A 26889-nucleotide genomic window follows, 5' to 3' on the forward strand; every position below is an offset into this window, starting at 1 on the left:
GAAATTGAATTGAATCTCGTAACTAACAAGGAACAACTTCCTAAGAGGAGAATGGAAAAATATTCCCCACTATGTCAAAGAGTAAATTTAATTATGACAAATTAGGCTGGATGTTTTAAGCAATTGAGAGAAATTAGAACAATGAGATAAACTACAATTATGACTTTTTAAGGACTTTATACTTAAAAGAATAGCAATGCCATAATCGCAAACAATGTTGTCCAAGTGCTAGTGAAAGTCCAATTAAATGTCCGAATTAGGATAAACATATATTCAAGTTAGCTTCTTGTTACCCATTATTTCATCACACATCTAATATTTCTTCTCAAATGTCAATATATTCTTAGTGTGGGTATCAATTAATTTTACAAGTAACATGATAATATTCTGTGTGTGAGATAATTTCTAAAAAATAAATAAATAAATACTAATGGCAGCAAAACAACTATACCATCTTACAGACTTAATTTTTAATTTGCACATACTGTAACGAACAAGAGAAGTGTGCAGATCGAACCTGGTTAAGGAAGCAGAGCATCAACGAATAAGCAAATATTTGAAAATCAGGGTTGCTTAGCTGTGGAAATGTAACAGTCGAGGTAGGAAGAGGCGGCGACGGTTGCAGGATAGGGAGGAAGCGACAGCAATGATAGTCGAATGCGAGGCAGAAAGCGGCGGCTAACGGCGACAGTGGTTGTGAGCGAGGTAGGAAACGACGGTTGCAGGCTGGGGAAGAAGCGGATGCTGCTGGAGGAGAGGCTGGAGCTGGTGGAGACGCACGCTGGAGATGGTGGAGAGAGATAGAGTGAATGAGGAAGATGAAAACAGTTGAGTGGGCGGGTAAACAAAATATTGGGCTATATAAAGAAAAGAGTGAGTGAGAGAGAGAGAGAATGAGGGAATGGATATTCAAAATTGGGCTGCAATTTGACTAACGGGACAAACGTTCAAAAGCAATTTTAACCCTCAACTAACGAGGGTTACGTTCACCCCCGTTAAAGGGGGTAAACAAAATCGCACTCATCTTTTTAAACTCTCGAAGCCTCAAGTCTCTCTCTCTCTTCTCTTATTCTCTCTCCCTCTCTCAAATCTCATCACCGAAACCCCTTTTTCTCTCTAACCATGCCTATATAACATGCGAGTTATAAAAGCTCTTAATCTTACTTTTTACTTATTATCAAGTCTAACTTAATTGATGAAATCTACACTGGAGAATAAAAGTCATGAATTTGTAGAAGATTCATGAATATTATCATGGACTCTATCATCCAAATAACGTATAAAATAGTACGATAAATGTATAATTATATAAGTAACAACAAAATAAAAAATGGTATCATTCATAATAATAAGATTGTGATAAAGGGTGAAGATTATAATTTTTATTAGTGTCAAAATGTTAGATATGATAAATGGCCTGTAAATATGTATATATATAGATATGAATAAATAAATAAATATGTTAGGCCTCGGCCCGTAAATGGAGATACAACAGCGCCTCCTGCTTTTAACCGGGCAAGGCACCCTTTCTAAGCTCTCGAAGCCTGAAATCGTCCTCTCTCTTCCTCTCTCAAATCTCATCACCGAAACCCTTTCTCTCTAGCCATGCCTATATAACTCTCATCCCCGTCTCGCTGAAAGGTCTCCTATTTCCTCCGATCATTCGAAATCGAATTAGAATCGAGGTCTGACCGTTCGGCCGACGGATTATCGCGAGGTATCGCTTTTTTTTTGGGGGGGGGGGGGGGGGGGATCCGTACAGGAGTAGGTTGGTTGCGATTAGATGTGTTATGGAATTTGTGGAACCGATCGATTTTTGATCTGTATCCTATGGTCGAATTCGCAGGGGGGGGGGGGGGGAGGGCTATTGGAAAGGTGACGAATAAAGAATCAACGAGAGTTTGAAGATGCCGGGATTAGCAGAGCAGAGAATTGATCACCGGTTCAGCGATGGTGCCTCGATCTCGTACTCCTTGTCTCGTTCGAATGGATCAGTTTCGGCCAATGGGTCCTGGTCGAAGCATCGCGACGATGTTAGCTACAATCAGCTCCAGAAGGTGCTCTGATTGATTTTCCTGTAATTAGGTCTATGTTTTATTGCTGAATTGATAATTGAGATGCGTTTCTGTTTGGGTGAATTTTAATTCATTAGTCGTGAGCTCAATTTGGATCTTCTAGCACACGGAATCGACTTATTGCGTTTCATTTCTGGATTTTGTATCTAATGTGGTCTAAACTGGTAGCCACGTTTTCGTTAGATTTTGAGCGTTCGATGAATAAGATCCAGTTTTGCATTTTACATTCGCTCTTGATAGTGCGTTTCTGATATGCAAATAGTACTGATGACTTATAATCTTGAAATCAAAATCCTAACTGGTAATTGGGAATGACTGGGTACATGCCATTTTGTAGTGATGTTCTTTATCGGAACTGCGTTTATAGCTCTGTTATCACTTCTCCAATGAAGAACAAGATGCTGCAATGTCCGGCTTTACCTGACTGTTTATTTATTGGATGTTTTTCCTTTGTTATGCTAAGTATCACCTTAAGGACAACAAAAACAAACCAGTACTTATTTAATTAGTCTCACTTTTCCTGTGGTAGTGACCTGATGAATCTTTTATTCCCTTAGCTTAATGCATAACAAAACTATGAAGTTCAGCATTTTTTTTTTATTTATTTTAAAGTGAGTTGAGAGTGAATGCTATGTTTTTGGGATGTGGCTAGTTCATCAGCAATGTGTTATCCACTTGTTATGTAGATTTGAGTGAGCTGTCACTTATTCATGAATAGTGTGGCATTGATTGCAGTATGTCCAGCTTTACTTGAGTGTAAATTTATCCCATGTTTACCATTTCAAGGCCAAGGGTTGCCTTAAAGAATATAAACACAAGTGGTTATGTACATAACTTGCTCTCACTTTTCCTATTTTAGTGACCAGATGAATCCACTCGTCTCTTTGTTAATGTAAGCAATATGGACAAATTAAACAACCTAGTTAGGTATTGTGGATTTTCTGATGTTGGTTGGGTGTGAATTTGTTGTATATCTTATGTTACTTGATCTACTGTAGTAATTGGCTAATCATCAACAAAGTGCCATCCATTTGTGATGTAGTTTTGGAGTAAGCTGTGCCTTCCTCCAGGAAGAGTGTGGCATTGAAGCATGCCTGATTTATCTTGGTGTAAATTTATCTTGTGTTCTAGCCTTCTTTATTTAAAAACTGTAAACCAAAATACTGAAATGTTATATTTTTAATTGGTTCTCACTTTTGCTATTACTGGCCAGATGAATGATCTTTTCTTCTTAACTGAATTCATGCAATAATGATAAAAAATAGTGTCCCAAGTGCGTGAGGTTCCTTGCTTTGCAAAGGATAAGGGAAATCTCTTTCATTCACAGCCTTACCCTTGCTTTGCAAAGAGGTGGTTTCTGCAACTTGAGTCACAGAAGAAAAACCTTATTGTTGTTACCAAAGCTTTCCCTCTCGTGCCATAATGAAAAATGACAAAAAATAATTATTGCTGGTTATTTATTTATTTTTAAATGTGGTTTGATAGTGAATGTGCCTGGGTTTTCATTATTTTAATTAGTGCAGCACATGGCTAGTTATCACCAAATTTTCATCCAATTTTTAATATAGTCTTGGAGTGAGCTATTGCTTATGCCTGGACATATCCGGAGTTGCTATGTGCCTACAACAACAACAATAATAAGCAGCCTTAATCCCACTAGGCGGGGTTGCTATATGAATTATAGATTTCCAATCATTTGTATCCATGTCCATATATTTTGTAAGGCCATTAGATCCAATGCCATTTCCATGAGGTTCCCACTAAGTTTTCATTGGTCTTCTTCTCACTCTTTTGCTACAGATTTCCTTCGTTTCATCCACTTGTCTCATAGGTGCTTCTATTGGTCTTCTTATCACATGTTTCAAACCATCTTAATCATGATTCCATTATCTTATTTTCAGTAGGAGCGATTCTATCCTTATTAGATATGATCTTGTTTCTTATTTGGTCTTTTTTTGTTGATTGCACATCCACATCTTCAATTTCATTGTAGTCATACTCATATTTTGCATATACTGGTTCTTAATTGCCCAACATTCTGATCCATACTACAATGATGGTCTTATAGCCACTTGGCAAAATTAACTTTAAAAGAATTTAACTATTGCATATAATGTCAGACACATTTTTCCACTTTAACCATCCTATTTTAGTCCCCGTTTTTGGAACAATTAATCCAAGATATCATAATTGATATTTTTTGGAATAGCTCAATCTCCAAATTTCACAATATCATCCACACTTGTATTTTTATTGAATTTACATTTCATGCTTAGTTTTGACCTACTTAGTTTAAAACCTTTAGTGTGTGTTTGATAGCATTTACTTGGAAAAGAAAACGTTTTCCAACTTGCACGGACAACAAAAATCACTTCCCACTAGATGGAATTTTCCATGGAAAAGAGGCTAATTGATGCTTTAATGGTTGTACCATGGAATTTAATTCCATGAAAAATAGTGTGTCAAATAACAAATATGGAATTCAATTCCTTGGATGGGACATTTTTCATGTATTTTCCATGCCATCAAACACACCCTTAGATTCTAAGGTGTTTCTCCTTAATTCAAGTTTATTGTTCGCAGTGTCTTTTGTCTCATCTATCAAGACAATATCATTTGCAAATAACATACACCAAAACACTTTTTCTTGGATATGTTTTGTGTGTTCATCCATATTAACAGTAAATAGATACTAACACCAGACATCCTTGATATAATCCAATTGTAATTGGGAAAGTCTCAGTATCTCATCCACGAGTCCTTGGACATGTTTCTACTTGACAATACATATCAATAAGAACTTGTAAACAAGCAATTCAAACTCCTTTCTTCACCAACACCTTTGTTAAAGCATTTGTTCTAGATTAGAGCTTGTAATATGAGGGGTATTTTATGTAATATGTTTGCTGTTATGTTTCTAGAAGGTTTTTTTAATATTTTTCCTAGGGCTGACTGAAGTTGTTGTAACTGCCTTTGGGGAGTCGGTCAGGTTGAAGTCTCCCGCCTTGTATGCTTATATATAGAGGCCGTGGGGAAAACTTTATGGTATGCTATTCTTTGTGATTTAGCAAGCTGTCTTGGGATAAGATTAAGCAGTGAGGAAGAGGGAATATCTTTCTTGTATCAACTCTATATAGCTTTCAGGTTTATGGGCTAGGTGAGGGTTGATTTTGAGTGCTTTGTAATCTTGTATTAACTTTCAAGATAGTGGAAAAGTGGGGGCGAAAGCCAAGCTGGATGTAGGTCTTCTTTAAGACCGAACCAGGGTAAATTCTTGTGTTCTTGATTAGTTCTTGATTTGTTTTCTGATTGCTGGTCGTTTGCGAGTCAGGGAGAGATTTCATTTGAGTGTTTTTTGAGTGATCCTTAAAGGGTGAGATCTCGGTTAACAACCTTCCAGGAGACTTCTTTAGTTACTCTCTTCGGCTTTTTCCAAATCTACAAATACCATCGACCATTTCATCTAAAAGCTGAAGTTAGTAGACAGAGGGTTAACTTTATCTTTTATATTATTATTATTTTTACTCTCAACACTACCCAAGTGCAAATCTTGTCTTTTATCCTTTTTTGATGCTAAGGATCACCTTAAAGGCTATATATAGAAACTGTTGCATATTAATGGGCCATTTGACAGAACTTTTAGGTTTTTTGTTTTCAATTTTAATTTTCTATGTTTAGTTATGGTTTTCATTTAAAGAAATGAAAACTGACATGTCTGACAACTTTTTGTTTATTTTCAGTTTTGTGTTGATTTTTTTTAGTTTTTATTTTCTATCCTACCCCTATCATTGCTGGCAACCAGAGGAGATGCTGGAGGTTTCCGGCGACTCCTCTGGCAAGTCACAACCGTGCCAGATCAGTTTCCTCAATTTTGCTATGAACTGTTCCTCAATTCTCTTGTTGCATTCTCTGTTCAAGACCTTCACCATGACCACCTCACCAGCTATATTGAAAAAATAACGTAGGTAAGTTAGAAAAAGAAAAATGAAAAGAAAGCTCCTGAAGTATGCTATTTTTTTCAGTGCAAAATGATTTCCATCATTTCCCTGGATATATGAAATATAGCATAATGTCATAGACAGACAGACATGTAGACCTCAATCGTATCTCAAATCATACAAAACCTTAAAGAGAAGAGTGGATTAGAGAGAGAAAAAAAAAAGATTAGAAACATAAAACACAAATAAATTTTTGCGAAGCAGAAAAGAAAAATCAAATCAGGTTACCATCTTCTTCATCTTGTCATTGTCAACAAGTAGGTCCTCAACAGCAGGTTCTCTCTCCTCTTCCATAAACTCCAACTCCTCTATATTGCTGGACTCTTTCCTATGTGAATCACTTTCTGTGATCCAAATCCCTAGGGAGTTGAGAAGCTTGGCCTTTTTGGAGTTTTAAATTTGAAAAGTTTACAAAATTTTGAAAATAAAAAATGAAAATGAGGAACCAAACATCATTTTCAGTTTTCCTTGTCAAAATAATGAAAATGAACATCGAAAACTAAAAATGGCAAGCCTAAGATCTGGGCCCTAATTAGTTCTCTTTCCTTATAACTCTAACCTGATGTGTCTGCCTCTTCTCTCTAATGCATGTAATTGCCAAGACAACTGTTAAGCAATTTTGGCTTGTTTTTGTGATTTTGATTTAGCATAGCACATGGCTGGTTATCGACAATGTGCCATCCACTTATGATATCTTTGCATTACGTTGTTATCTTTGCCATGAAGAATGTGGTATTGCAGTATCTTTGCTTTTAAATTGAGTGTAGAAAACATAATGTATAAATCAGAATGATTCTTCCTTAAGTACGTATGTTCATGCTCATGTCCTCTTATAGAGGAAAAGAGACACAACATAAGGAAACTAACATCATACAAGAAAGGAAAAGATACATATATACATTCTTAGGAAAGTTTCCTAAGTCTGAATTAGGAAATATCCTATTTTAGATTTGGAAACTTCTAAATTAGATTTATTTGACGAACATATCATTCTTTCTTGATATTCCTTCAAGAACACTCCCCCTCAAGGTGGTGAATGAATGTATATCATTCCCAGCTTGCCTATTAGGTCTTGAAACCCCAGCTTGCCTATTAGGTCTTCAAACCTTTTAGTAGCCAACCCTTTAGTTAGCACATCAACCACTTGGTTTTTAGATGACACATAGGGAATATGAATTAGGCCCACATCCAACTTCTTTTTTATAAAGTGCTAGTTTATTTCTATATGCTTTGTCCTGTCATGCTGAATAGGATTATGGTAATACTAATAGTTGACTAATTATCACAAAATAGCTCAATAGGACCTTGAATATTGATCTTCAAATCCTCTAGGACAATTCGTAGCCACAACAACTCACATAAACCAAGGGCCATAGCCCTAAATTCTGCCTCTGCACTAGACCTTGCCACAATGCCTTGCTTTTTACTCCTTCAAGACATAAGATTTCCTCCTAAAAACACACAATGTGGAAGAGTAACTAATATTGTTTCTGTCTTTTGTTTCTTATTTACTGTTGTGGTTGGCTATCAGTTAAGTTGCGCTTGTATTTCTGATAGGCAGTAGTTTATAATTCGGTTTCTATATAAGGACAATCAAGTCTTTGGTTGTTTTGATGTAACAATTTCTCTATCCTTCAATAACATTTTTTTCTCTCAAGGTTTTATTCATCTCGATTTTCTTTTCTGTCCAACCTTAAAGCTCTCGCTTCATGGTATCAGAGCCAATTTGACTCGCATTGATGGCTTCTCCTCACACCGTTAGCTCCTCTTCATTGCCTCACTCCAATTCTGTACTATCGTCGGCATCACAGTCGAACTTTACAGCGGTGGCGAAGGTGTTTAGTTTTGTTTCGATCAAATTGGACTCCAACAACTATCTATTCTGGAAAGCTTAGATTTCAACGACGATTAGGGCGTTCGATTTGCAATAGTACATCAACAAGGCTTCAACACCTACGCAATACATTCACGATCTAGAGAATCCAGATCGCAATGCTCAGTTGCTCAATCCCGATTATCTTAGTTGGATCAGGTCAGATTAACTTCTCTTATGCTGGTTATTTTCGACTATGGAGAAGGATGTTTTAGCGCAAGTTATTCACTATGAGTCTTCATCTGAAGTTTGGAGTGTGCTTGAAAACTTATACTCACAACAAATTGTTGCAAAATCGTTTCAATTAAAACAACAATTAACGTTTATGAAGAAGAATGATTTGTCAGTCAATGATTACATTCTGAAACTTGAAAGTATTGGACACGCCTTAGTTGTTATCGGAGAGCCGTTGAGTGATAGAGAACTGTTGATGGCCATTTTGCATGGCTTGGATAGTGATTTTTAGATTGTCGTAAATCTAATAACATACCGGATGGATGATAATGGCATAGACAAAGTCCAATACCTTATATTAATGGATGAATAGTGGCTTGCTGCTAAGAACGCCTCTAGTGTTTCTTCTATCTATAACATTGGATCTGCTAATGTTAATTTGACCTCACAGTGGACAAAGGATGATTCTGGAGTGTCTAGAGGTGTGCTTTTTAGAGGTGGAAATTATAGAGGACGAGGATGTGGCCGGTCCTTTAGATGTAGAATGTATTGTTAGCTTTGTGGAAGGCCTGGTCATTTGGCTGACTGTTGTTACCATCAGTTTGATCGGAACTTTCAAAGGAGCATATCATGATCTTCTAGTCCTAATTTTGGTCCTCAGTTTGGTAGAGGCAGTGGTTCTTTGGTATATAATCCTCAGTCATTCGTGGCTCATCCCATCGGCTCTAATGAAGCCTACTTAGCTAATAGTTCTGAGGCTTACTATGGCAGCTTGCCCTCACCTTCAGACATTTCCTCTTCATTTTTTGCCTCTCAATTCTCTCCTGTATCAACCTCTCGTGGTGACACTTCGTGGATTGTGGACTCCGGTGCCACCAATAATATCACCTCCAACTTGAACAACTTGTCCATTCACTCTCCTTATGGCGACAATGATGTTGAAGAGTATGAGACTGCTCAATTGTAGCCTTATTCTTTCTATCTTTTGTATCTTGTATTATGCTGTGTTGTATTTGGTTAGTTGTATTATTTGACTATAGTTCTGGTTGCAGAGGATTATTAATTAGTTGTGAGGGATAAGCATAGTAGTCAAGGCTATATATATTTGATAGCCTTTCTATTGTACGGTATGGTGAATCATTTTCCTTTAATCAGATTGGACGAGGTGCTATTTCTCTTCAAACCTCCTGTCTTTCATTCTGTTCCATCTATTTTCATTTTGTTACAAATGATAGAGTTGCAGTTGGTAACGGTAAGAAGTTACCTATCTCTCATATTGGCTCTAGTCACCTGTGCACACAAACTTCTCCTCAAACTTTCTTGTCCTTACCTAATGTGTTGCATGTTCCCTCTATGCAATAGAATCTTATCAGTGTTTCTCAGTTGACTAAGGATCATAACCTGATTACTGAATTTCATGCTGACTCTTGTTTTGTTAAGGACAAGAAGTCAGGTCGTGTGCTGCTTCGAGGGATTCTTAGAGATGGATTGTATCACCTTGTTCCAGTCTTTGATCCTACTGATCCTAGGTTGGTGTTTGATTTTGTTTCTATGTCAAGAATACCAGCAACTTCCTTGTCAAGAAGAATTCAAGCTACTTCTGCTTCTGTAGATTGTTCTTTTTCAAATAAATGTAAAGGACCAGCTTTGTCTACTGAGTCCTCTTTTCCTATTGCTTCCTATGTTTTTAAATTTTGTCAGCAGTGGCATGCCAAATTAGGGCATCCTTCTTTACATGTACTCCGACATGTGTTGAATAAAATTGGTCTTCCTTGTTCAAGTTCGAATATGTTCTTTTGTGATTCTTGCAAGATAGGCAAAATGCATGAACTTCCTTTTGATGATTGCATGATTACAACCAAAGCTCCCCTAGAACTTGTTTATTCTGATTTATGGGAATCAACACCAGTGCTCTCCACTGAGGGGTTTAGATGCTATATTGTTTTTGTTGATGCATACACTAGGTACACATGGTTATATCCCTTGAAATTAAAATATGATGCCTTAGCCATTTTTAAAACATTTCACAAGCTTGCTGAACTCTAATATAATACCAAACTCAATGCTCTTCAAACTGACAATGTTTGTGAGTTCAAAGCCTTTATACCTTATCTCACTGCTTGTGGCATTCAACCTAAATTCACTTGTCCTCATACACACCAACAAAATGGTGTGGTTGAGCGTAAACATCGCCACATAACTGAAATGGGTCTTACCTCATTGGCTCATGCCCAAATGCTCTTAAAATTTTGGGTAGAAGCGTTTACTACTGTTGTCCATATCATTAATCTTTTGTCGGCTTCTATCTTAAAATTCCAGTCCCCATTTTCAGTCCTTTACCATAAAGAGCCTGATTGTATGCAATTACAACCATTTGGCTGTGCTTGTTTTCCCTTCCTTCGACCCTATAACAAGTACAAATTTCAATTTCATTCAACTAAATGTGTATTTCTAGGTTATAACCATGTGCATGCTGGTTTCAAGTGTTTGCACCCCTCAGGGAGAGTCTATATTTCTCGTCATGTCAAGTTTAATTCAGAGGAATTTCCTTATTCTGCATTGTGGACTTCCTTCTCAAATTGAATCTCTCCGTCTTCTGTTTCAAATGCTTGTTCTGGTCAATCTACTTCTACTCTTCATTCCATTTCTTCTTTTCCTGTCCGTCCTTTCTCTTTGGTATATTCTCAAGCAACACAGTCTTTTCCTTTGTCCTCTGTTGTTCCTTCCCGCATACCTGATTATCCTTTTGCTCAACCCTTACCTAGACCTCTAGAGTGTTTGAGATCTACTCCATCTTCTCTTCAACCTGGTCACCCTAAACCTTCAAAATCTAAGCCTGCTCCATCCATCCATCCTATGATCACCCGGTCCAAGGCGAAACATCTTCTAGTTTCCTTTTCATATGCTTTAGTAAGCACCTCATAACCAAATTCAGTTCAAGAGGCTTTCTTAGATCCTAAGTGGGTTAGAGCAATGAATGAAGAATATACCGCTCTTCAACGCAATTAGACATGGGTTTTGGTCCCATTTACTTCTGATATGAACCTGATTGATTGCAAATGGGTGTTTCGGGTGAAATATACTTCTGATGGATCTGTTTTAAAACATAAGGCTTGGTTGGTTGGAAAAGGTTTTCTTCAAAATCCTAGTGTTGATTACAATGAGACCTTTAGTCCGATGGTTAAGGCTCCTACTATTAGGGTTTTGTTCTCTTTGGCAGTCACATTCGATTGGGGTATTCAACAAGTTGACGTCAACAATGCCTTTTTGAATGGTGATCTTGGTGAGGCTATTTTTATGAGGCAACTAGAAGGGTTTGTTAGCCCTGAGTTTCCTACCCACGTTTGTAGGTTGAAAAAGTCTTTATATGGATTGCGCCAAGCCCCTTGTGCTTGGTGTAATAAGCTGAAAGGAGCCTTACAGCAATGGGGTTTTAAGAAGACAGTTTCTGATGCCTCTCTTTTCATTAAAAGGACTTCTCGTTATGTGTATTCATGATTTGGACAAGAATTTTGCACTTAAAACTCTTGGGTCGGTTAACTACTTTCTTGGGTTTGAAGTGTATAGAAACTCCATTGGACTCTGTCTCACACAATCCAAGTACACCTTGGATTTGTTAAAGAAAGCAATGATGGATAATTGTAAACCTTGTCCAACACCTATGATTTCGGGCCTATCTTTGACTGATGAAGGTGTTCTCTTTTCTGAGCCTTCATTTTATCGAACCATAATAGGCTCCCTATAGTATTTGACAAACACTCGGCCGAATATTGCATTAACAGTAAATAAGCTGAGCCAGTTTCTTTCAGCCCCTAAAGTTCAACACTGGCAGGCTTGCAAAAGACTATTGCAGTATGTTAAGGGTACTACTCATCTGGGGCTGATGTTTGCACCTTCTCCTCAAGATATGTCTCTAAATGTTTTTATAGATGCGGATCATGCTGGGTGTAAGGTGACCCACAAACTACCAGTGGGTTGTGTGTGCTTCTTGGTTGTAATTTACTAGTTTGGGGTTCTAGGAAGCAATTGGTGGTGGCTCGGTCAGTAGGAGAAGCAGAGTACCGAGCAGTGGCCCAAGGAGTTACAGAAGTCTTGTGGCTGAAGTCGTTGCTGTCAGAGCTGGGGTATCCTTGTGAGAAGACTCCTATCTTGTGGTGTGACAACCTGGCAATTAAGAGTATGGCTGAGAATCCTGTTTTTCACTCTAAGACAAAGCACATTGAAATTGATGTGCATTTTGTTCGTGAGAAAATTGAAAATGGAGATGTTGATGTTCGGTATGTACCTACTATTCATCAGGTAGCTGATATTTTTACAAAGGGTTTATCAAGGGATCGGTTTGTATTTTTGCACAAATAGCTAAGGCTTCAGCAGTCACCTATGAGTCCCTTTGAGCCTGTTGTTTGTGCTAATCCTAAAGTACAGTTGTTATCTACAACAGCTGCAGGTGGTTCAGCAAGCTTGATGTTGCCAAGGGAGCCTGATTTGAGGGGGAGTGTGGAAGAGTAGCTGATATTGTTTTTGTCTTTTGTTTCTTATTTACTATTGTGGTTGGCTATCAATTAAGTTGCGCTTGTATTTCTGATAGGCGGTAGTTTATAATTCGGTTTCTATATAAGGACAATCAAGTCCTTGGTTGTTTTGATGTAACAATTTATCTATCCTTCAATAACATTTTTTTTTCTCTCGAGGTCTTATTCATCTCGATTTTCTTTTTGTCCAACCTTGAAGCTCTTGCTTCACACAATGCTCAGTTGTAGATCTCCTATCAATTGGTGATCCTCCATAGTCTGCATTCGTAAACCCTTTAATATTCAATTCAGCCCCTGTTTTAAACAAGATGCCCTAGCTTGGTGTAGCTTTTAGATAGCTCAAAATCCTCTTTACTGCCTGCATATGCTCCTCGGTTGGGCTGTGCATGAACTAGGTCACTAGGCTGACAACAAAAGCTATGTTAGGCCTAATATGAGAGAGGTATATCAAACAACCAACCATTGGAACCTTCCCTTATCAATTGCTTGACCATTAGGATTGTTGAGTTGTATGTAGAGATGATTGTTATGCTTGTATATTATACCTAGGGTTAGCTTTATGTGGGGGCTCGTGGCTCATGGCCCGTTTAGTATTTGCATGTGTAGGTGTACTGTCTTTTAGTTTAATATACATAAATTTTCTCTGACTAGGGTTCTCTCTGTCTCTCTCTAAGTTCACATAGTATCAGAGCAATCGGTGGTTGGAAAGGTCGATGGCAAAAGGCTGACGGATCAGACCTGGCACGAGACCTTTTGTCTTCTTAGGCGCTTGACAATGACGGGAAGCGGGTGTGACAGTGCGGTAGGCGGTGACGGCTGGAACTAGGGTAGGTTAGGGTTTGTATAGTGGCTCTGATACCGGGATGCTTGATTGTAAACTATAGATTCTCCTATGAACCCTAATGTAAATCTTTTACCAGGACAGAGTAGAGATGGCAAATGGGCGGGCCGGCCCGGCCCAGCCCGCCTCCCGCTTGGCCTACCCATTTGGTGGGTCGGGCCGAATTTGGCCCGTAAGGGAGGCGAGCCGGGTCGGGCAATGGGAATTGGGGCCCGGCATGGCCCTTAATAAATGGGCTAAGGCAGGTCGGCCCGTGGGCCATTTATTTTTAATTTTTTAAACATAATTTTTTAAATATATTTTTTTCTCAAATGCAACAAATATTTTTTAAATATGTTTATAAGTAATTACATTAGAGATGGCAAACGGGCCGGGCCGACCCGGCCCGCCACCAAGTGGCCCGCTTAAAAACGGGCCAGCAGATTGCTAGCCCTAGCCCGGCCCTACACGGGCCCGCGGGCCAAACGGGCCAGCCCAGCCTGCCCAGAGCGAGGACGAGATAGAGGGCGAGCGAGGGTGAGGGGCGCGGGCAAGGGCGAGACGAGGGTGAGGGTGAGGGCGAGACAGAGGGCGAGCGAGGACGAGCGAGGCGAGGGCGACAGAGGGCGAGGGCGAGGGCGAGACAGAGGGCGAGCGAGGACGAGCGAGGGTGAGATGAGGGCGAGACAGAGGGCTAGCGAGGGCGGGGATCGGCGAGCGAGGGTGAGACGAGGGCGAGGGCGAGACAGAGGGTGAGCGAGGACGAGCGAGGGCGAGACGAGGGTGAGGGTGAGGGCGAGACAGAGGGCGAGGGCGAGGGCGAGACAAGGGTGAGGGCGAGGGCTATTTGGGGGGGGGGGTGTGTGGCTGATTAGCGGGCCAAGCGGGCCAGCCCGGCCCGCCACTGTTTGGCCCGCCGGGCCAAGCGGGCTGGGACAAATCGGCTCGGCCTTAAATGGGCCAGCAAAATGCTGGCCCTAGCCCGGTGCCGGGACGAGCCCCAACGGGCCAGCCCGTCGGGCCAAGCCCATTTTGCCATCTCTAAATTACATGCGATTGTTGATTTTGTTTTCAATATCCCTCTCCTTGAAGGGCGCCCAACTCCTTCATATGCTAAAAATACTTGCAAAAAACTACCCTCGGGGTTACCCCTGAGGGCACTCCAATGCTTAAGTTAGTATGGTTTCAATAACAAACATATATTAAGATGTAAATGAATAAGAGATTATTAAATGACATTAAAAAAACAAATTGATATTTAAGTGTTGCCCAACCTCCTTGATTCCTTCAAACGGTATAAGTACCTGCAAAGAATTGTCCTCGGGAGCAATCCCGAAGGCACTCCGATGCTTAATTTAGTATGGTTTGAGGAAAAAATAATAAAATTTAATGTACGAGAAAATAACTAACTAGTAAAATACATTAAAAAACTCAAATCAATAATTGCGGGGCGTATTCTCTTAAAGGAAATATCACTGTGCTGTGGATAGCCTTGCATTGTCATTATGTTCTGATTCACTAGATTTATCGTACAAATCTATCATTGGTTCGTCAAATTCAACATCCAACTAATCCTTAAAGCATATATACATTTCCAGTGTCATATGTTGCAACCTCGATCTCTTTGGGTTGAGCACCTTGTTTCTTGCAGAAAAAGCCGACTTCGATGGCACTATGGACAGGGGGGGGTTAGTAGATCATGGGCCATGGTGGCCAACATAGGATACGTGTGTTGATTTTGACGCTACCATGACAAAATATCAAATGTATTAATTTGGTTATCAGAAAATAAAGATTTCCTATTTAAATAGAATTCAAGTTTGTTAAACCCACTAAATGTTTGTGGATCACTCTTTGGTTTTTTCGATTTGAGGTATGTGGACCACCCCCATTTTAAGAATCCCTTAAACTTCCTTTGTGAAGAAGAATTTTCACTACTTGATTTTTTACCAAAATGGGACTTATATAATAATGGTATATTAGTCTATTATTTTCTAATTTTTTTTTCTATGGGGGCTATAAATTGTCCATATATATTGGAATCCGTATGTTCTGCATAACAACTAACAATAGGAAATATTTCACGAATAAAAATATGTGTGGTAGGATACTTACAACCAGAAAATGATTTTTTTGCACTATAAAATATTTTTAATATATATATATATAATAACATCTAGTTGTTCCCAATCACTATCCCTTAGTTGATATGCTTCTACCATTTCCTTATTCCAAAATAATTCAAGTTGTTGTCTATATGGTTTAGTTTTTTGTAACAACAAATAAGTTGAATTTCACCTAGTTTGAATATTTGTTGGAAATCTTCTATATGGTAAGCCAAATTCATTAACAAGTTGTTTCTACTCTCGGGAACGGGATTCACTACTTCGAATTAATGCCAAAACACCCCTTATTTTAGCTAATGCCTCATTATATATTTGTAGACCATCCTGTACACATAAGTTTAAAATATGGCATGCAAATCTATTGTGAAACAATTGTCTATCTAAAATTAATGGAATTTTGCGTCTTAGTCGTTCAATGGCAGAGCCATTTTTGCTTGCATTATCAAATGAGATTGTCATTATTTTATCAATAATATTGTAATTATAACTGGTCTCTCGAATTTTACTTGCAATTAAATTACCTCTATGTTGTTCTACTAATTCTATGAATCCAATTATTCTTTTTTGAATTTTCCATTTTTCATCAATCCAATGTATAGTGATGCATATATAGTGGTTATTTGTTATAATATCATACCAAATATCTGATGATAATGACACCCTTCCATTAAATGCATTAAATGTATTTCTCAAAAGTTCTAAATATTCTATATATAACCTCATCGCTTCATTTTTTATAGTCTTTCGTAAAAAACTCTTAGCTGTAGGTTGTAATGCATTTTTACAATACCATTTAAACATTGCATCCTCCCTAAACAAAAAAGAAGATTCAGTTTTAATTATTAGTTTTGCTAAGCTAGATTTATCAAGTTCTCTATTATATCGAAAAATCAAACCCTTAGCTTGTTGCAATTGTGTATGCATCGCGTCCAAGCTGCCATCATCATGTTTCAAGGCATGTCTCATCAAGTGTCCAGTCCCACCCCCTAGTTGGCATGAGTTGTCTTTTTTGCAAAATTTACATAGAGTTCTTTAACCATTCCTGACTATATTAATGATCTTAAACATTTTCCAGACATTACTAGTTTTTTGTCGCTTGGAGTTACATTGTGAGCTGGACGGCTCCTCATTTGGTTGTTTTGAGGAGGTCTAACCCTTATTTGGTGAGGGTTGCTCAGTTGGTAGAGGGGGGGGGGGGGGGGAGGGTTACCAAACATTTGCATATCAGGATTTTGTGATTCGGGAGGTTGTGTTTCTGATTCAATAAATGATAGGTGTGACCATGCCCATTGATTGCTACTCCAATCGTTAAAAAAAATCATGGGGGAATGGTTCCATTGGGGATGGAATAGAAAGCTGTTGGGGGTTTGCAAAATTGGCTTGAGGGGGCTCCATGGAAGAAGCACTTTGAGGATTATTTCTGCGAGTAGTGAGGAAGCGACGAAGGGAAGACATGATTGTAAATATAGAGTAATGAAATCGACCAAAGATATTGTGACACTATAAAGTATAGTAATTAACAAGATAGTAACAGAGCAGCACAACTTATAAAATAGTGTATCAACAAGAGAGTAAGATAGTGCAAGCAATTTTTGTGATTGAACAACTTCAACAATCACTTATTTATAGATGCAAACATTTGAACGTTCCCACGAGTTGCAATGAAAATTCAAATTTTGAATTTCAAAGTGAGCAAAATCATGGGAACCTAGAAAAGTATTGAAAATTTGATGCCATAGTTCCCTGAATCCCTGCCATCAACAATCATGAGAGCCTAGAAAATTTTTGACAATTGATCACATGGTGTGAAAATTGAAACATTGAATTTCAAAGACAATCACTGCAAAAGCCCATAATTCTTTACGTACAACAATTCTTTTCAACTTAAATTATGTTCATTAGCCTTTTTAACAATTTAGATGGTTAATAAAAATATTTTATTATTATGAGCCAAAAAAATAAGAAAATGTTTTTTTTTTTTATTTAGAAAGTCTCTTAACCACTTATTAATTACGGATCTCTGTCTAAGATGGTTGAGGTAGTTATTTAGTTGTTTTTTTTTCTATGTATAAAAAAAATCACTTAATAGTGACAATTGTCAGCTTAATAAAAAAATAAAACTACTCAATTGTGTTATATGATAAAAAAAAGTTAGACATTTTTTTCGGGAAGTTCCTAAACAACATTGCCATTTTAGTTACAATCTATCAATATGGGAAAATGTTATTTAAAAATTAATCTATATTCCCTGCCAAAGCCCATGGTTCCCTGTCATATTCCTTGCCATATTCCCTGTCATCAAATGCAAATGGAGTTGAATCATGAGAGCCTAGAAATTGCTATGAAAATTCAAACTTTAAATTTCAAAGTGATCAGAATTGTGGGAGCCTAGAAAACAAATGAAAATATGCCATAGGAATTATTCTCTGCCATCAACAATTATGGGAGCCTAGAAAACTATTGACAATTGATCACATGTTATGAAAATTCAAATTTTGAATTTCAAAGAGAATTATTGCAAAAGTCCATGATTCCCTGCCTACAACAATTATTTTCAACTTAAATTATGTTCATTAGCCTTTTTAACAATTTAGATGGTTAATAAAAATATTTTATTATTATGAGCCAAAAAAATAAGAAAATGTTTTTTTTTTATTTAGAAAGTTTCTTAACCACTTATTAATTACGGATATCTCTAAGTTTAAGATGGTTGAGATAGTTATTTAGTTGTTTTTTTCTATGTATAAAAAAATTACTTAATAGTGACAATTGTCAGCTTAATAAAAAAATAACATTACTCAACTGTGTCATATGATAAAAAAAAGTTGACATTTTTTTTGAGAAGTTCCTAAACAACATTGTCATTTTAATTACAATTTATCAATATAGGAAAATATTATTTAAAAATTAATCTATATTTCCTACTAAACCCATGCTTCTCTGCCATATTCCCTACCATCAAAAGCTTAGAAAATGCTTGATCCTATAAAAGCCTAGAAAATGTTTGTTCTTGTCATCAAAGTCTAGAAAAGCCTATAAAATTATTCCTGCCATATGCTTGAAATTATTCCTGACACATGCTTGAATAATTTAAAGTTATTCCTACCATATGCTGACAATTGTAACTATTAAGAAATTGACTTTTAAATTGTCAGTTGTCAGTATTTAAATTGTGCTTCTCTGGCATTTGAAGTTAAATTTCAAGAAATTGCACTTTTTACATAATTTCTGGAGAAACTTTAAAATTATTTCTTGCTGGGCCATTTTGTAGGGTTGGTTATTCCTTGTCGGGCCATTTTGTCGGGCTGGGTCTGGCCGCGGGCCACAGATCATTGGCCCAGCACGGCCCACATTCTTTTGGTCGGGCCGGGCCAGCCTGTTTGCTACAATATCAGGCCGGGCCGACCCATGGGCTGCCCGACCCATTTGCCATCTCTAAGACAGAGGGAGCCTCTTGCAGATCCTAGGAGATACTGTTAGCTGGTTGGAAAACTTAATTATTTCACTATCACTTGGCTTGACATTTCTTTCTTACTCAATGTTGTCAGTAGTTTTTACAGTTTCCTTGTGATAGTCACGAGGATACAGTTGTTTGAATTCTCAGGTATATTAAAGGAGCTCCAGGTAGAGGACTATTGTATGAGGACAGAGGTCATACTCAGGTAATCGGATATTCTGATGCTGATTGGGCAGGTTCTCCATCTGATGGACGATCTATTTCAGGATATGGTGTTCTAGTTGAAGGAAACCTGGTATATTGGAAAAGTAAAATGCAAGATGATGTTGCAAGGTTGAGTGCAAGATGTTGTTTGGCAACGTGTGAATTTATTTGGTTAAAATAATTGCTTTAGGAGCTCAAGTTTGGAGAGATATCACAGATGAGGTTAATTTGCAATAATTAAGCTGCGTTACATATTGTCTCCAATCCATTATTTCATGAGAGGTCCAAACATATCGAGATAGATTATTACTTCATTCGAGAGAAGATTTTACAGTGTTTTAGAAATCGGCTCAGACAGACCTAGGCGCTAGGTCATCGCAATTTTGGCCTAATCGGCCCCTTTAGGCGCCGACCCGGCTAATCGGTGCCGAGTGACACCTAATTGGCCACGGTGACTACCTAGCCCCATGAACTGCCTTGGTCGCTTACTCTCTTTGTTGCGACGCCTAAGTTGATGCAGGGCTTTTTCCCCCATACCCATTCTCTCTCGTCTCGCCTTCACCGCTTGCTCTCTCTGTTGCCGTCGCCGTCGGCTGTCTCTCGTCACTTTCTCTTTCTATCTCAACCTCCCTCGTCGCACGCCGCCGCTGTCGCCACCTCTTGTGGACAGTGAACTCGTCGTCGTCGCCGCTTGCTCCTTCTAGTCGCAACCGCCATCGACATTGCCATCGCCGCTTACAGAAGATTTGCTCTCTCCCTCTCTCCCTGAGTCTCAACCTGTGCTTCCTCTGGTTGCTGTCTCTTGCCCCCTTTGGTTTATATATGCATAATATTATATATATAATATAATAACTCTATTAATATATAGGTATATCATATATATATGTATGTATTTGTATTTGCGATAATATAAATTTTATTTAAATAATTTTTTATGCACCGCCTAGGTCCCGCCTCAGCCTAGCGCCTAGTGCGTTTTAGAACACTGAGATTTTATCTGACTATATTACCACAAATTTTGTCAATTCAAATGACGAATTAGCATATGTCTTTACTAAATCTCTTATGAGTCCTCGAATTGGGTATATTTGTAACAAGTTTGGTACATATGATATATATGCTCCAATTTGAGGGGGAGTGTTGACTTGTATATAGAGATGATTGTTATGTTTGTATATTACATCTAAGGTTAGCTTTATGTCAGGGCCCATTGCCTATGGCCCGTTTAGTATTTGTATATATAGGTGTATTGTCTTTTAGTTTAATATACAAAAAATTTCTCCAACTATGGTTTTCTCTCTTTCTAAGTTCACTAGAATTTTCTTGCAATTTGATATTAGGTTCCACAGCTATGCTGGCTCCTTTTCCCCCTATCATCTTTCCTTTAGCCAACAAATCCAACACATACTTACCTTGAGACAAGAAGATTCCAACCTTAGAGTAAGCTACCTCAATTCCCATGAGAGCTCCAAGGTCTTTAGTCTCGAATTCCTTGGCCAAATTTTTCTTGAGAATCCGTTGTTCTTCTTCATCATTTCTAGTAACCACTATGTCATCTGCATGTACTAGCAAGGATGTTACCTTTTATCCTGAATGTTTGATGAAAAGGGTATGATCCCCTCTACTTTGATAGTATCCCATTCACTTCATGGCCTTAGAAAATCTGCCAAACAAGGCTCGTGGGGAATGCTTCGGTTTGTACAAAGCTTTCTTAAGTCTGCATACTTTCCTTGCATCTCTTTTCTGAAATCAGGGAGGTAATTCCATGAACACTTCCTCCTCTAAATCTCCATGTAAGAAGGCATTTTTCACATCTAGTTGCTATAGCTTCCACCCAAAATGGGATATAAGGATCCTTACGGTGGTCATCTTTGCCACGAGGCCAAAAGTCTCAAGATAGTTTATGCCATATGATTGAGTATAAGTCTTGGCCACCAGCCTTATATTTCAAATTAGAGATCCACTTGCAATCTATCGAGGTGACTCCCTTGGGTCTAGGCACCAATTCCTATATCTAAATTTTATGTAGTGCTCTCATCTCCTCTAGCAGAGCTTTCTTCCAGTTCTGATATTTTAAAACCTTATCAACTGACTTAGGAATAAAAATAGTATGCAATGATGTTAGGAAGCTTTTATGGTTACGAGAGAGACGATGGTAGGAAAGGTAATTAGCTAGGGGTGTTGAAGAGAATAAGGCAGCTCAATTGTAGTCTTATTCTTTATATTCTTTGTATTGTGCATTATGCTGTGTTGTATTTGGATAGTTGTATTATTTGACTGTAGTTCTGATTGTAGAGGATTATTAGTTAGTTGTGAGTGCTAAGCCTCGCTGTCAAGACTATATATATTTGATAGCCTTTCTATTGTTAGGTGTGGAGAATCATTTCTTTTAATCAAATTTGGACGAGGTGCTTTTCTTCAAACCTCATGTTTTCATTCGATTTACATTTTGTTTCATTAGTTTTCATTCTATTACATTGTATCAGTGACATCGCGACTTGCGTCCATGGTTTCTCGTGATTCGACCTCATCGTCTTCTTTATCCTCTGCTGCTCTGTCGGATTTTGCTTTGGTGTCTAAGGTGTTTAGTTTTGTGCCTATGAAACTAGACTCGAACAATTACCTCTACTAGAAGGCGCAGATCTTGACTACAATTAGGGCTTTTGATCTGCTGCCTTTTATAAACAAAATCGATCTATCGCCTAAATATGTTCTATCTGGTGATGCTGAACCTACCAATTGTTAATCCTGATTTCCTTAGGTGGATGCGATCAGATCAACTTCTCCTAGGGTGTCTATTTTCGACAATTGATAAGGAGGTAATTGGACAAGTTATTCATTGTGAATCTGCAGCGGAGGTATGGACTACTCTTGATAATTTGTTTTCTCGTCAAACTGTTGCTTGTTCCTTTCAGTTGAAACAACAACTTAGATCCATTAAGAAATGTGATATGACAGTAACTGAATATGTTCTAAAAATCAAGACTATCAATCATGCGTTAGTAGCAATTGGAGAACCACTAAATGATCAAGATCTGTGAATGACAGTTTTGCATGGATTAGGTGAAGATTATGACACTGTTGTTGGCTTAATTACGTATCAGATGAATGAAATTGATCTTGAGAAAGTTAGTATCTTTTAATGATGCATGAACAGAGATTATCTTCAAAGAATATGGATATGTCTAGTGGACTGCCTAAATTTGATTTAGCTGCTGCTATGAATGTTAGTTGTGCTCCACAACAGTCTAGAAATAACAATGGGAATAACAATAGTAGAGGAGGTTTTCAAAGTAGAGGAGGTCGAGGAAATGGTTTTAGAGGAGGTTGAGGCAGAGGTCGATTTTTTGGAAAAAGATTTTACTGTCAACTCTGTGGAAAACCAGGGCACTTAGCTGACCGATGTTATCATAGATTTGATAGCAGTTTTCAACATTTTTCTTTTGGTAGAGGTGGAAATGAATCAAGTTCTGAGCCTTTTGTAGCATCTCATGAGGGTAATGGAGCTTTCTTGATAGATTTAGGGTTTGCTCAAGAAACTCATCATGGTTTTCCTTCTCCTCCGTTGAATGAACAATATCCATCTTCTTCTTCATCATCTTATCAACTTGGTGATACTTCTTGGTGTGTAGACCCTGGTGCTACAAACCATATCACCTCTAGTCTTCAAAATCTCTCTTTATTCTCTCTATGGTGGCAATGACAAAGTAGCAGTAGGAAATAGTAAGGCTCTTCCTATAGCTAATATTGGAACTGGTACAATCCTTACTCAAACTAATCCTCTCCTTCTGTTCTTTCTTTATCTCAAGTTCTTCATGTTCCTTACATGAAAAAGAACCTCATGAGTGTTTCACAGCTTACCAATGATCATAATGTCATTGCTGAATTTCATTCTAATTTTTGTTTGACCAAGGACAAGGTCTCGGGCAAGGTGCTACTTCAAGGAGTTCTTAAAAATGACCTCTATCAGCTGGATCCAGCATTTGTTCATGCTGCATCTTCAGCTGGTCCTAGCTCTCCTGTTGCTGTATTTCCTTCAAATTCGTCAAAGTCTTCTATGTCAAATGTTTGCTATTTAGCAAGTTGTAATAATAGTCAAAGAACTTGTAATAAATCCAGAATGTCTATGTCTTGTGCTGATAGACTTTGTAAACAATGGCATGCTAGGTTTGGACATCCTTCTTTCTCTGTATTGAAACAAGTTCTAAATAAAATCAGTGTTCCTTGTTCATCTACTGATTTATCCTTTTGTGACTCATGTAAATTGGGTAAACTGCATCAGTTACCCTTTGCAGCCTGTTCTATTACAACAGTCATCCCTTGGAATTGGTATATTCAGATCTGTGGGGTCCTGCTCCTATGTTATCCATTGAGGGTTATAGGTATTATATCATCTTTGTTGATGCCTACACTCGATATACCTGGCTGTATCCAATGAAATTAAAGTCCGAAGCCTTGTATATTTTCAAAACTGTTCATAAGTTTGCTGAGTTGCAATATCCATTTAAACTCAAAGCTCTTCAAACAGATAATGGTGGGGAATTCAAAGCCTTCTTACCCTATCTTCATAGTTGTGGCATTCAATCTCTTTTTTCTTGTCCCTACACTCACCAACAACATGGTGTGGCTGAAAGAAAATATAAACACATTGCTGAAATGAGACTTACTCTTCTAGCACATACCAACATGCCTTTGAAATATTGGGTTGAAGCCTTTCAAACTGCTGTTTACACTATCAACTTGCTGCTATCCTCACCAATTCATTTTCTTACTCCCTTTGAAAAACTATATTGTAAACCACCAAAATATATGCACTTGCAACCATTTGGTTGTGCTTGCTTTCCTTATCTTAGACCTTATACCAAGACCAAGTTTAATTTTCATTCTTCAAAGTGTGTGTTTCTCGGTTATAGTTAGATTCAAGCTGAATATAAGTGTCTACACCCTTCGGGTAGAGTTTATATCACTAGGCATGTTGTGTTTAATCCTCAGGAGTTCCCATTCTCTTGCTTATTTTCTGCTCAATCTTCTACTCCTCAGTCTATTTTTGTTCCTAGTTTATCTACTAGTGTTTTGCATTCTTGTCCGTCTTTTCATTCTGGTCATTCATCTCCAGTAGCACCAGCACCTGATATACATGATACATCTGCTCCTTTAGTTTCTAGTCATGTTTCTACTGCTGATCCTATTATTCCTAAACTATAAGTTCCTAACTTATCAACATCTACTTCTTCTTCTTCTCATGTTCCTATTGCTCCTCAACCGAGACAATCTTCAATCCTTCCTACTCATCCTATGATTACTCGTGCAAAAGCTCGTCAACTTTCTCTATCTTTTTCTTATGTCTTGGTGAGTTCTCTAGAACCTAACTCTGTTCAAGAAGCGCTTCTAGACCCTAACTGGACTAGAGGAATATTCAGCCTTAATCTGGAATAAAACTTGGGAACTTGTTCCGTTTTCTTCAGAGATGAATTTGATAGGCTGCAAGTGGGTTTTCCATGCCAAATATAATCCTGATGTTTCTCTCCTAAAGCATAAAGCTCGTCTTGTTGCTAAGGGATTCCTCCAAACACCAGGCGTTGACTTTGCTGAAACTTTCAACCCTGTTATTAAGGCTCCAACTATTAGAGTATTATTTTATTTGGCTGTTACATATGGTTGGGATATTCAGCAAGTGGATGTAAATAATGCATTTTTAAATGGTGATCTTGATGAGGCTGTTTTCATGTCACAACCAGAAGGTTTTCTTGATCAGTCTTGTCCTTCCTATGTTTGTCGGTTGAAGAAGTCACTTTATGGCCTTAAACAGGCTCCTCGTGCATGGTATACTAAGCTCCGAACAGCTCTACAGAGTTGGGGTTTTCTACGGGTGATATCTGATGCATCACTCTTCATTAAATGGACTTCTGAATTTGTTTTGTTTGTACTTGTTTATGTTGATTATATCTTAGTAACTGGATCAAGCACTGCTGCCTTGCATGGTTTTATTCGTGATCTTGACAAAAACTTTGCTTTAAAGACACTAGGTTCGGTGAATTACTTTCTTGGGTTTGAGGCTTATAGAGACTCTACAGCCTCTATATCTAACTCAATCCAAATATACTCTTGATTTACTTACCAAGGCTGCTATAGCTGATTGCAAACCTTGTGTTGTTCCTCTTAGTTCTGCCATTGTGTTTACTGATGAAGGAGATCTATTTTCTGATCCATCACTATATAGGACAATTGTAGGTTCTCTTCAATATCTTACATACACCAGACCGGATGTTGCTTTTGTAGTAAAGAAACTAAGCCAGTTTTTAAGTTGTCCTAAGGATCAGCATTGGCGGGCTTGTAAGCGACTATTTCGATATCTCAAAGGAACAATTGGTTTAGGTTTGGTATTCACTCCATCATCTTCTGATTTACCCTTAAGTGTTTACACGGATGCAAACCATGTAGGCTACAAAATCACAAGGAGATCTACTAGTGGTTGGTGTGCTTTTCTAGGCAATAATCTTCTTGTTTGGGGTTCTAAGAAGCAGACTGTTGTAGCTCGGTCTGTTGGAGAAGCGGAATATCGGGCAGTGGCTTAAGGAGTTACCGAAATTTTGTGGTTGAAGTCTCTCTTTCATGAATTTGGATTTTCATGCTCTAAGACTCCTATTCTTTGGTGTGATAATTTGGCAGCAAAGTCTTATCTCTAGAAATCCTGTTTTCCACTCTAGAACTAAGCACATTAAGATTGATGTGCATTTCGTTCGTGAAAAAGTTGAGTGTGGTGCTGTGGAAATTTGTTATGTTCCCACCATGCATCAAATTGCTGATATCTTTACTAAAGGATTGCCTATGGATAGGTTTCAGGTCTTATGTCATAAGCTTGGTCTTCAAGTGACACGTATGTATCGGCACTTGACTGTTCCAGCTTCAGCACAAAAGAAGGCTTCAGGGAGATCTCAATTGAAGGGGCCTGTTGAAGAGAATGAGACAGCTAATTTGTATAAGAAGAATGCTTTAGGGAGGTCTCAATTGAAGGGGAGTGTTGAAGAGAATGAGGCAGCTCAATTGTAGTCTTATTCTTTATATCCTTTGTATTGTGCATTATGCTGTGTTGTATTTGGATAGTTGTATTATTTGACTGTAGTTCTGATTGTAGAGGATTATTAGTTAGTTGTGAGTGCTAAACCTAGCTGTCAAGGCTATATATATTTGATAGTCTTTCTTTTGTTAGGTGTGGAGAATCATTTCTTTTAATCAAATTTAGATGAGGTGCTTTTCTTTGAACCTCCTGTTTTCATTCGGTTTACATTCTGTTTCATTAGTTTTCATTCTGTTACAAAGGGATGTTGTGTACAGCTTCTAACCCTTTTTCTGACAATAACAGGCAGGTCCAAATCATTAGGAGCAGGGTTAAATAGGGTTGAAACCAATGGGGTGGAACTGATGGTTGAGAAAATTCCATACCTGGGCTGAGATTTGATGCTGTTGCAGGCTAAGGATCTATAATGGGCTGTCTTCTTTTGAATACATAAGGAGAGCCCTTAAACCTAATCGGGCTGTTGTGTTGCTTGCTCATTGCAGTTTGCAGGCTGAGGAGAGGAAGTAGGTTGAGGAGACTGATTAGTGTCAACAAGTTCACTGGAGTTTGTTG

General features: G+C 38.1%; 1 protein-coding gene across 13 annotated transcripts in view; it reads left to right on the plus strand.

The window, feature by feature from the left end:
- The first annotated feature begins 1493 nt into the window (after positions 1 to 1493).
- Positions 1494 to 26889, plus strand: part of LOC127788640 (uncharacterized) — a 69753-nt gene continuing 44357 nt past the window's right edge. For 4 of the 13 annotated variants that reach the window (XM_052317172.1, XM_052317171.1, XM_052317167.1 and 1 more), the window contains exons 1-2: positions 1744 to 2057; positions 22021 to 22117. In XM_052317172.1, the coding sequence (XP_052173132.1) occupies positions 1951 to 2057; positions 22021 to 22117 (204 nt within the window). In that variant the 5' untranslated portion in view covers positions 1744 to 1950. Of the gene's footprint in view, positions 1718 to 1742; positions 2058 to 22020; positions 22118 to 26889 lie in introns of those variants that run through there. The other 9 variants (XM_052317164.1, XM_052317165.1, XM_052317166.1 and 6 more) reach the window with 6 other exon arrangements.

This window comes from Diospyros lotus, chromosome 13, assembly GCF_014633365.1.
Source record: "Diospyros lotus cultivar Yz01 chromosome 13, ASM1463336v1, whole genome shotgun sequence".
NCBI classification, from domain to species: Eukaryota; Viridiplantae; Streptophyta; class Magnoliopsida; order Ericales; family Ebenaceae; genus Diospyros; species Diospyros lotus.